The sequence below is a fragment of the Amphiprion ocellaris genome, chromosome 21 (assembly GCF_022539595.1).
Source record: "Amphiprion ocellaris isolate individual 3 ecotype Okinawa chromosome 21, ASM2253959v1, whole genome shotgun sequence".
In the NCBI taxonomy this organism is placed as follows: Eukaryota; Metazoa; Chordata; class Actinopteri; family Pomacentridae; genus Amphiprion; species Amphiprion ocellaris.
The window spans coordinates 1,316,240-1,328,990 of record NC_072786.1 but is presented as its reverse complement, the minus strand read 5'-3'; the positions used below and the strand labels follow the sequence as shown (position 1 = coordinate 1,328,990).

The 12,751-nt window shown below is 29.0% G+C and overlaps 1 protein-coding gene across 1 annotated transcript; it reads right to left on the bottom strand.

The window, feature by feature from the left end:
- Positions 1–5,985: 5,985 nt before the first annotated feature.
- Positions 5,986–11,737, bottom strand: cradd (CASP2 and RIPK1 domain containing adaptor with death domain). The gene is made up of 2 exons (XM_055006608.1): positions 11,322–11,737; positions 5,986–6,448 (listed from the first exon to the last, which is right to left on the bottom strand). The coding sequence occupies exons 1-2, from the start codon at positions 11,617–11,619 to the stop codon at positions 6,153–6,155; spliced, it is 594 nt and encodes a 197-aa protein (XP_054862583.1). The 5' UTR covers positions 11,620–11,737; the 3' UTR covers positions 5,986–6,152.
- Between the last annotated feature and the right edge of the window lie 1,014 nt (positions 11,738–12,751).

The following is a 12,751-nucleotide window of genomic DNA, read 5'->3' as shown; positions in this document are numbered from 1 at the left end:
ACGCACTGACACGCAAATCTTCTTCCCCCTCCTCCTCCTCCTCATCTTCATCTTCATCATCATCTGTATATTCTGATTAAACTGATCCTCATTAATCTGATGTTTTATATTTTTACTTTTTCTAATTTCCTGAATGTTTTTATTTAATTGTAATCATTTAATTCATTCTAATTTCTCCTCATTTATTTTTCTCACCTCAAAGATAATAACCAGTAAATAAAACTGTAAAATAAATAAAAATAAATAAAATTATTTATTTATTCATTAGAAATTTAAAAGAATTATTCATTTATTTAACAAATAAATGAATAAAAATCTACTTGTTATTGATAGCACAAGTTAAATTATTTTATTGTGTTAAAATCAGTAGAAAATTATTTTTTACAGATGTACAGTTTTGAATGAAGTAGTTTTTACAATTCGTTTTTTATTGTATTTTTCTGAATATTTTTTTTTACCCATGTATTTATTTTTATTTTCTTAAATATTTTTATTTAATTCTAATCACTGATTTTATTCTAAGTCCTCCTCATTTATTTTTCTCACCTCACAGATAATAACCAGCAAATAAAATAAATAAAAATAAATTCATTAAAACATTTTTTAAAATTATTTATTCGTTTATTTAAAAAATAAATAAAATGAACAATAAAATAAAATAAAAAACAGGCCAAATCTACTAGTTATTGATAGGAAAATGAAATTAGTTTATTGTTTTAAAATAAGCAGAAAATCATTATTTACAATAATATATAAGTATTTTTACAGTCGTGTTTTTAATTGTATTTTTGGAGTATTTTGATTTGGTTTTATTTCCAATATATATTATTTATAATTTCCTGAATATTTTATTTAATTCAAATCAATTATTTTATTTAAATTTCTCCTCATTTATTTTTCTTACCTAACAGGAATAAAAATACTAATTTAAAAGTTACCTGTAAAAAAATCATAATAATAAAATAAAATAAAAATTAAAATCTACCAGTTATTGATAGTAAAAGTTAAATTATGTTACTGTATTAAAATCAGTAGAAAATTATTATTTACAGATTTACAGTTTTGGAATGAAGTCGTTTGTAGAGTCGTGTTTTTTTTAATTTTATTTTTCTGAATATTTTAAAGTTTTATTTTTAATTTTTACCCTTGCATAGGATTTTATTTCTATTTTCTTCAATATTTAATTTAATTCTAATCACCTATTTTTTCTAATTTCTCCTCACTTATTTTTCTCACCTCACAGATAATAACCCGTAAATAAAATAATAATAATAAATAATATATATATATAATATAAAAAAAACAATAAATAAAATTAGCTATTTATTTATTTTTTAAACTTTATTTATTTAAAAAATAAACAAAAAAATAAATGAATTAAAATAAAATTTTTAAAAAAGAACAACCCAAAACAATCCGTGTATGATTCGTTCATTCGTTTTTCCGTTTCAAAATAAAATCTAAAAAAAAACAATAAACCACGATTTTTTTTGTTTTTCTGTTTTTAAAACCTAAATGTAAAAATGTATTATTTAACTAATGAAAAAAAAAACACAGATTTTTTTTTTTTTTTTTTTTGCTCTAGCTTTTTAAACCCGAAATACAAAATATGGCTGTTGTTTTATTTTGTAGCAACACCGGAAGTCACCGAGGAAACAGTTTAGCGCTGGTCTGGACCGTGAGCACAGCTATAATAGCTGTCCTCGAGCCCCTTTCCTATTTAATTCTCTTTGAGTGAAAACCTACGCAGAAATCATGGAGCTCCACGTTGTTCTATAATGAGAGTCAGGAGGTTCTGCTGGAGAACAGTTTAAGTTTCCGTCTCCAGATGTTTCGTCCTCAGATTCGTCCAGACCAGACCTGGCTGTGTGTGAAATAAAGATACTTGATAAAGAAAACCTGCTGAAAAACGTCGGCATCACTACTTAATAAAGTCTATATCCATGTAAATATCATCTACAGACAGTAAAAAGAAACGTGCTGGAGAAATAAAAACACGTCTTTTATATGAATGGTGAGAGGAAATGATGGAATCCAGAGATAAAATTAGAGACCACAGTCTGACTCATCATGTCACCGATCAGTCTGATAAACATCTGGAGACAGAAACTATCACCAGTTAACCTGATCACCAGTGAACCTGATCACCAGTTAACCTGATCACCAGTTAAACTGGAACATCAGCACCAGTAGATGACCAGCATCCCGTCATAAACTGTCGTCCACATGTCAGATCTGACTGTAAAACACACAGAAGTGAAACGTAACATTCTACACTTAATAAAGTATGGCACTGAAAGTAACATCTGTGGTTAACAGAACAAATTCCAGCTCTCTCCAAATCAGCATCAGACACATGATTGATCTTCTTGAACTGTTCTCCAGCAGAACTTCCTGACACTCATTATAGAACAACGTGGAGCTCCATGATTTCTGTGTGGGTTTTCACTCTTAAAGAGAATTAAATAGGAAAAGGGCTCGAGGACAGCCATTCTAGATGTGTTCACAGTCCAGACCAGCTCTAAACTGCGTTTCCTCGGCGAGTTCCGGTGTTGCTACAAAATAAAACAACAGCCATATTTTGTATTTCGGGTTTAAAAAGCTAGAGTAAAAAAAACAACACTGTGGTTTTTTCATTAGTTAAATAATACATTTTTACATTTAGGTTTTAAAAACGGAAAAACAGAAAAACATCGTGGTTTATTGTTTTTTTAGATTTTATTTTGAAACGGAAAAACGAATGAACGAACCATACACGGTTTCAAAACTCTAGTTATTGATGATGAAGTTACATTATTTTATTGTTTTAAAATCAGCAGAAAATCATTATTTACACATTTTCAAATGTTACCATTAAGTCGTGTTTTTAATGTATTTTGTGGTGTTTTCCCTCCATGTATATGTTTTTATTTTCTTAAATATTTTATTTAATTATCGTCACATTTAGTCATATTTAGAGCACCTAAAGGAACCGTTTTAGCAGTTCTTTAATGGGGTTCTCCAGACAAAATTAGGAGAAATGGTTCCTTGAAGAACCTCTCTTTACTAAAGTTCTACCATTTGTGGCATTAAGGAACCATCCCTGTCAACAGTTCTCAAAAGAACCTCAAAGACTGGTTCCTTTAGGCACCTTAGTAGGTCCTTAAAAGAATGGTTTGCTGAAATAGTTCCTTAAAGAACCTGTTTTTGCAAAAGATATTTAGAGCATCTAAAAGAACCACTTTAACAGTTCTTTAAAGGAGGTTCTCTGGAGAACATGAGAAGAAATGGTTCCTTGAAGAACTTCTTTCTGCTAAACGGTTCTTTGTGGAACTAGAACCGGTTCTTCTCTCGGATCACCTTTATTGTTCTAAGAGTTGGGAGGAACCGGTTCCAAACACTTGATGGACCGGTGGCGCCACCTTCAGGAACCAGACCAAGAGAACGTCTGGTGGATCCATGAGGTTCTACCAGGTCAGAACCAAGAGAACCGGAGCTGGTTCTGGAGGTTCTGGTGATTCTGGAGGTTCTGGGTCCAGCTGAGTTCTCTGGTTTATTTTCTCTTTTTTCTGTCATAATTCCAGAAATAATTTGATTTTTTGTGATTTTATTCTCAGAAGTTTGACTTTAATCTCAGATTTCTGGATTTATTTTGATTCTTTGGTTAGTTTCAGGTTTGAAATCATTTTAAGTTAAACTCAAAAAAGGTTAAAAAAAACAGTGTTGTTTCGGATTTTCACTTTTTTAAATCTCTTTGGTTTCTCAAACTGAAGTGTTTTTCTCAGATATTTATCAGTTTAAATGTTTAAATCCTCAGATCTGTTGGTTTCTCTGATCAGTTTCTCATCTTTAGTTTGATGTTTTTAGTTTTTTGCCTCTAAAATCTGGTTCTTCTTTCCTCGGGTTCTGCTGCCTCCTGCTGGTGGAATTAAATAAAAATAAAAACTTTAAGGATTTAAACTTTTAAACTTCTAAAGTCTGAATTTAAACATAAAAACAAACTGAATCTAAACTTGAATTGATTTAAATCAAAGCTTATTTTTTTTCTGTTTCTTCCGGTTTATTTTTCTGTTTTTTCCTGGAAGTTGAAGTTTCGAAGTTTTTCTGAGAAACTCGTTGAACTTTTTAACCCTTTAAAGGATCCTTTAGTTGTTTCTGAGCTTCTATTTATAGAATTTATTTATTTATTTGTCTTTTAAAGGATCCTGCTGTTTCAGAGCTTCACTCGGTTTTATAACTAAAATTAATGAATTATTTAATTTAAATCCAGCAGAGAAACGATGTTTAAATTATTGATTCATGTTTGATTTCTTTTCTACATAAATTTCAGAAAAAAGAAGATTTAAAAGTTTAAACAGGTTTTGAATGGATTTAATCCCTAATTTTATAAAAACTGCAGGAATATTTAATAGTCAGTTTAACTGATTTTCTTTACTCCAAAAACCCAAAGCTATAATTTTACGGTTTATTTCTTTTAACTTCATTATATTTTTGTGGGGTTTTTAATTACTTTATTCCTATTATTTATTTATTTTTTACTTTTAATCTCTTATTTCTGGTTTTATTCTGAAAATGATGACTTTTAATGTGAAATTTATCCTTTTTTCTCAAGTCTTGGAATTGCTATTTAAAGTGAAATGAATAAAAAAAAAAAAGTAGTATTTTCTGACCAAAATTTGAACATTTCGATTGTTAATTTCAGATTTCTGACTTTGTTCTAATTTTTTATACATTATAGTAGTTTTTTAAATCAATTTTTTATTATATTCTGAAAATACAGATTTTTACTCTAAGATTCAAAACATTATTGACAAAATAATGTAATTTTTAGTTTCAATAATATGATTTTTTTTAAACTGCAAATTTTTAAAAATATATAATATTTTCTCATTATTTTCTGAGTTTCTTATGACTATATTATTGTCAAAATAATTTAATATTTAGTTTGATTTAAATAATGTGATTATTTTTCTGATATGAAATTTTAGAACATTTTATATTTATTTTAGTTTTATATGACTGTATTGTCAAAAATGTTTCTGACTATAATCAGATTTTTTATATATATTACAATGTTTTTTAAATTACTTTCTGAGTTTTTATGACTAAAACATTGCCAAAATAAATTAATTTTAGTAATATTTTTTCTGACTATAATCTGTTTTTGTTTTAATCTCAGTGTTCTGACATTTTTGTCAATGTTTTCATTTTTTCTGACTTTACTGAGAAAAATTTAACTTTCAGTCTAAGATTTTATTTTTCTGAAGTTTATTTTCTAGTTTTTTTTTTTTTTTTATTGTATTTATTGTTTTTATTGTTGAAATGAGACTAAAAGTAGAATCGACTGCATCTCTTCAGTCCACCTTAAATCTGAGCAGGAAACTGATCTTCAGGCTGTTGAGGAATAATGAAGGACAGAAGCAGGACTGAGACCAGGACCCAGTATTTACGCTAGTACTGAGTATTTACGCTAGTACTGAGTATTTACGCTAGTACTGAGTATTTACGCTAGTACTGAGTATTTACGCTAGTACCGTGTGTGTCTGTGTGCAGTACTTTCAGTAGTTCTATGTGTATTTGTGTGTTTTCAGCTCCAGAGGTTCAGAATCTGAATCAATTTTCCTGAAAAGAATCCGAGACGATTCCAGGAAAAAAGAAAAAACACGAAGAGGAAGAGATGGAGCAGTTTGTGATTTTATGATATATAAAAACTCAGATTTGGCCTCAAAATTCTGGTTTAAGTCTAAAAATTCAGACTTTTATGTCAAACTTCTCTAAATCTCAACATTAAATCTAAAAGTCAGACTTTATTCTAAATATCTGAACTTTAAACCGCAGTTTTTACATCAAATTCAGACTTAATATTCTGATAACTCAAACTTTAAATCTAAAATTTCTTGACTTTTATCTCCAAATTCAGACTTTAAATCTAACATTTCTTAAATTTTGTAACAAAATTCAGACTTTAAATCTCAAATTTCTTGAGTTTTATGTCAAAATTCAGACTTAATATTGAAAATTCAGACTTTATTCAGATATTTCAGATGAAATCTCTCATTCAGGGATTTTTAATTCAGTCTCTTCATGTCCTTTTCTTTCTCTGTTTTCTGTGATGAATCCATTGATAAAGTTTATTAATAAAGTTTATTTTATTTCAGTTTGTTTTCTAAACTTTATCTCAGGGCCTCCTCCAGAAGCGACCGGTGGACTCCGGCCTCCTCCAGGTTCTTCATCAGCTCTTCCACCGTCGCCTTCCTCCCTTCGGATCGTCTCCAGAGGACCAGACCTTGGAGCGCCGCCTGCTGGACGCCGAGGACGTGGTCGGCACGACAACGGAACACGTCCTCGGCCGACAGACCCAGACCCAGCAGGACCGTCTCCCAGTCCGGACCCAGTCTGGAGGCCAGCCGGGACAGAACCCGGTCCGACGGAACCGCCTGCAGAACCGAGTCCGGGAGGGGGGAGGGGTCTGGGGAGAAACCGAGGATTTTATTCTGAAATTAGAACTTTATTCTGAAAAACCGGAACCAAAAAACTCAAAAACTAAACTTTTATCAAGAAATTTGTATGAAAATCTGAATTTAATCTCAAACTTTTGATTTTTATGTCAAATTTGGACAAAAACTCTAAAATCTTTTATTTTTATTCGTACAAAATCTGATTTTAATTCCAAGTATGGTTTTTAATCACAGAAGTTCAGTTTTTTTTAAAATCAAATTTCTAATAATTAAATCAAATTTTAATTTCATAAATCTGATTTTATCTAAAATATTGGAACTGAATTGAAGTTTTGTTTAAGTCGGATTTTTATGTTGAAATTCAGGTTTAAAATGAAGAATTCAGACTTTTTTATCTCAATATTTTGACATCTTTCAAATTTTGACTTAATTTTCCAAGTATCTGGCTCAAAATCATCAAATTTATTCTAAAATTTACTCCAGAATTTGTTCTTGTGACCCAATTCCCAGATTTTAGTTTCGTCTTCAACGTTTTATTACAAAATTCCGACATTAGTTGATTTTTTATCTCAACATTTTGACATTTAACTGTTTAAATTTCAGACTTTTTCAAATTCTGATTTAATTCTATGATTTTTTTTTTTAAACTTCAAAATCCTCAAATTCATTCTCAAAATTTAGATTTTAATCTCAAATCTGGTGACTGAACCCCAAAATCTCTAAAACTGGATTTTTATCTTTAATCTCAACATTTTGACATTTTTTAACTGAATTCAAATTCAAAAATATCAACTTTGTTTTTTTTACAGACTTTAACCTAAATTTTTGATGTTTCTCTTACTTTTTCTCAGCTTAATTCCAAAAAACTCAAATAATTTTCTGACTTTTCTATTAATTTATCTCACATTATGTTAAAATTCAGGCTCACAGTGAAGAATTTAGAATTTTTTATCTCGACATTTTGACATTTGACAGTTAAAATTTCAGACTTTTCCATATTTTGACGTAATTTTTCACATTTTTTAAACTTCAAAATCCTCAAATTTAGGCTTTTAGTCTCTAATCTTGTGACTGAACCCCAAAATCTCTAAAGTTGAACTTTTATCTCAGAATTCATTTTTTATCTCGACATTTTAACATTTTTAACTGACTTCAAATCTTTAAAAAATGAGTTTTTTTTACAGACTTTAATCTAAATTTTCTGATGTTTACCTTAATTTTTGTCAATTTATTTCCCCAAAAATTTCTCATATTTCTGTGATTTTTCAATTCATTTATCTCACATTATGTTAAAATTCCACAAATGCTTTTGTGTTTTTCTTTCTTTTTTTAAAAAAGTATTTTAACGTGTTTTTCTGTCTTAAATGTGGTTTTATTTTCATTTTTTTTGGTATTTTGTGTGTTTTTATGTCTTAAATCTGGTTTTATTCTCAGTTTTTTAGTATTTTAACGTGTTTTTATGTCTTAAATCTGGTTTTATTTTGACTAAATGTTTGTCTTTGATCTGTTTTTTCTTCTTGAACAAACATTTGAGGTAACTTTAGGGGAACTCAGAGTCACCGTGACCCAAACAGAACCAGGATCTCTGTTGACCGACGGTTGTAGTTTTTGAATGAAGGTTAAATAAAAACACGATACTGAGAAGAGAAGTTCCAGCCGGACGGACGTCAGAACCAATAAAGTTTAATATTCAAACCAGGAAACGTCCAGAACAAACAACTACACGCTCTTTTGGTCTTTTTTAATGTTTTAAATCTTCATCAAGTCTGAAGTCTAAGAAAACTGAACAAATAAATCAGAATTTTGAGATTTTAATGTGAGTTTTAAGACATAAAACTGAAATGTTAAATAAAAATTAAATAGGTGCAGAAAAAAAACTAAGAAAAAACAGCTTTTGTTGGTCTTTTCTCATATTTCTAAATGAGATTTATTCATCTTAAAACACAAAAAATATTTGTATAAATTTATTGTCGCCTGTTTTTTAAAAGACCAAATAAGTTCTAGAAGTTTCTCTGGAGGTTTTTCAAAGTAAAAGTTCAGTTTAACTTTTAGATTTTGTGATAAAACTAAACAATACGGAATCCCAGAGCTGCCAAAATTAATATAAACTCATAAAACTAAAAATCTAAACATCCAGAAACTTTAATTTTTTTGATAAATTTCTTTTGTTTTCTTTGTTTTAATTTTTTTTTCAAACAAATATGATGAGATTTATACGAGGGGATGAAAATTCTGGAGAAATTTAATGAAGTTTTAAATGTAAAAAGTCTTATTTTGGGATAAAAGTGAGACGTTTAAAGATGTTTAAAGGTTAAAATCCAGATTTTAGGACTAACATCGAAACAAAGACGTTAAATTCTGGGAATAAAACCAGAAAGTTGTCAACAAACGTCATAAATCCATGAAAACTGAAGTAAATATTGAAGAAATTTCATCAAGTTTTAAATATAAAGTTTTATTTTGGGGTAAAAGTGAGACATCTAAAGACTAAAATCCAGATTTTAGGGCATAAATCTGAATAAACACGTTAAATTCTAAGTGTTAAAATGAGAAAGATGGAAAAAAAATCATAAATCCATAAAAATGGAAATAAATGAGGAGACGAAACTGTTTAATTGAGTTTTAAATGTAAAAAGTCTTATTTTGGGATAAAAGTGAGATGCTTAAAGACTAAAATCCCGATTTTAGGACAGAAATCTAAATAAAGACGTTAAATTCTGGTCATAAAAACCAGGAAATTGGAAACAAACATCATTAATTCATGAAAATGGGAAAAAAATGACAAACAAATATGGTGACATTTAAGAAATTCAATGAAGTTTTGAAAGTAAAGTCATAGTTTGGGATAAAAATGAGATGTTTAAAGACGAAAATCCAGATTTTAGGACATAAATCGAAACAAAAACATTGAATTCTAGGAATAAAAACCAGAAAGTTGTACATAAACACCATAAATCCATAAAAATGGAAATAAATAACAGATTTATACAAGGAGATGAAACTGTTCAAAGAAGTTTTAAATGTGAAAAGTCTTATTTCGTGATAAAAGTGAGACATTTAAAGACTGAAATCCAGCTTTTAGGACAGCAATCTAAATAAACACATTAAATTCTGGTCATAAACACGGGAAAGTTGTAAAATAAATGTCAAAAATCCATAACAATGGAAATAAACAACAGATTTATACGAGGAGATGAAACTGTTTAATTAGGTTTTAAATGTAAAAAATCTTATTTTGGGACAAAAATTTGACATTTATAGACGTTTAAAGATTAAAATCCAAATTTTAGGACAAAAATCAAAAGAAAGACGTTAAATTCTGGAAATAAAAACCAGAAAGTTGTGACCCAGACGTCAAAAATCCATAAAAATAGAAAGAAAAATGAAGATATTTATATGAGAAGAAGAAACTGTTGAAAAAATGTAATGAAGTTTTAAATATAAAGTCATAGTTTGAGATCAAAGACAGATGTTTAAAGATGTTTAAAGGTTAAAATTCAGATTTTAGGACAGAAATCTAAATAAAGACGTTAAATTCTGGTGGCTAAATCTCTAAATCTGTGTCTCTGAAGGTTTAAAATGAGGTCTGAGTTAATAAAGGCGTTACATTCTAGTTTAAAAGCTCTAAATCTGTGAGGTTTGGGTTAATTAAGATGTTAAATTCTAGTACTAAAGCTCTATTTCTGTCTCTCTGGGGGTTTAAAATGAGTTTAGAGTTAATAAAAAGCTCTATTTCTGTGAGTTTTGGGTTAAATGTGCTTCCAGCTGCAGTCTTTTTCTTCCACTAATCATTTTCTGCTGCGTCTTGTTTTCTCAGAACCGTTTCCTTTTCAGGAATTTTCCTGGAAAAGCAGCCGAACAGAATGACGGATTCCTGGAAAAGACTTCAGACTTCAACTTCAGAGTCTGAAGAAAAGGTAAGAAAACTCCATTTGAAGCTTTCCAGGAATCTTCAGCGAATGTTTGGATCCATCACATGATAAATTATCCAAAAAAAAGGGTTTAAAAAACTAAATGTGAGCTGAAAGAAAAACGGATTCACTGGAAGCAAGTTTAACCTGAAATCTGATTTATTCTGAGTTTATTTAAATCTGACACTAAAGAAATAAGAAAAAATAACTCTAACAATAAATAATAATAAAATATGATAAATAACAAATAAAAATATTTAAGTAGAAAGAAATTATAAGAAATTATAAATAAGAAGAAATTATAATTAATAAGATGAAATTAAAAGAAATAAGAAGAAATGAGAAGAAAAAATAAGAAGAAATAATAAATAATAATAATAAACTAATAAATAGCAATAAAAATAAACAGAAGAAGTAATAATAAATAAGAATAATTTTTTAAATAATAAATAAAAAGAATAATTTTAAAATAAAATCTAATTTTATTTACGTTTTTTTTGTATTTTTAACTTGTTTTTATCTCTTAAATCTGGTTGTATTTTCAGTTTTTTTGTATTTTAACATGTTTTTATGTCTTAAATCTGGATTTATTTTAGTTTTTTACTATTTTAATGTGTTTTTCTGTCTAAAATCTGGTTTTATTTACAGTTTTTTTTTTTTAGTATTTAACATGTTTTATGTCTTAAATCTGGTTTTATTGACAGTTTTTTAGTATTTTAACTTGCTTTTATGTCTTAAATCTGGTTTTATTTACAGTTTCTTTACTATTTTAACGTGTTTTTATGTTTTAAATCTGGTTTTATTTTGACAAAATGTTCATCCTTCATCAGTTTTTTCTTCTTTAAGCAGTAAAATCAAAGTTTGATGAACAGAATTTTAGGTTTTGATCTGTTTTTAACAGAGATAATCTGTTTTTTTTTTCGCATTAAAACGACATTAAATCGTGTTTTTAACTTTCACGCTCTCAGCTCACCTCTACTTCCGCCGTCGGGCTGCTTCCGGAGCTGCAGCTCGAGTCGCTCCCGGACCCAGCTGAAGTCGTCCAGGGCCCGCAGGAAGGCCGGGAATGCCCGGGGCCCGCGGCCGGGCAGCAGCTCCAGCAGCCGGAGGGTCCGGAGCCGCTCCGAGCCCCGGGCCTGGATGTCCTCCACCTGTCCGTCCGTTAAGATGTCCTCCTGGTACAAGAACGGAACGATGGTGTCGCTGACCAGCAGCTGGTCGGACAGTTCTAAGCGGTGCTTCCGGAGCAGATCGCGGTGTGCCGGGTCCATTTTAACCCGACTAGTTAACTATTTACTAACTAGTCACCAACCAGTCCTCCCGGCATGGTAACGAGTCCTCAGCTGCGGCCCCGGCAGCTATCTGTTGCTCGGTGTTGTTGTGTCCGACTGGAAACAGGCAGGCGGAACCAAAGTTTAACTGACTGCCCAGTTTCCAATAACAGTTTTACCTTTAACATTTAAAATAGTAAAATATGTTCATAACTATTAATTAAAATTAATTTATGGATCCATTATGGTCGATCATTAATTCGGCATCTATTTATTCAACCACACTGAACTAATTTAAATAAAAACACCACTTCCCGTCCAGACTGCTGTAGTTTAAACTGTGCAGAGCAGATAATAAACATCTATTTTATTAAATAAAGTGTTTTTTAAATAGATCAAATGTCTGCCGAAGTTATTACAACACATTGAAGTATTCACTACTTTACATATTTATAGTTTTTAAAGCTTTAAAAGTGAAATGATCCGTAAGAAATCTTAAAATAGGATAAAATATTAATGGAGTTTGGGGTTAATTGATTCCATAGTCATAGTTTCTAATAATACTTTCGTCTCCTTAATTTTAAAAAAGGACAGAATTTTGTTAGTTTTTTTGTTAAATTTCACCCCTTTTTTCTTTTATTTTTTATTTTCCCGATCAATGGTATTTTAAATATAAAGACAATAAAATTATGTAATTATAACTACATGAAAAATACAAAATTTAGGAAGGAATACAATTTTAAAAAATCACATAAGTGGTGAACTAGAGTTTAAGTACATTTTTTAAATTTTTATTTTGCAGAATTTATCAGATTTTTTTTTAATGTGAGGCATAGAAAATGTGCCAAATTGTTTGTTATTTTAAGAAGATTTTGTTATTGGTACAAATAGGCTTCCAAAATGATTAAAAATAGATTAACATTAATTAATAATGAATAAAATGAAGACATAATAATAATAATAATAATAATAATAATAATAATAATAATAATAATAATAATAATAATAATAATAATAATAATAATAATATTTAACTTACTACAGAATTTTGCCCATTTATTTATTTTTCTGGCAGGTATTAGCTTCCATACAAAAATATGACAATCGTCAAAAATAAATTAACATATTTTTG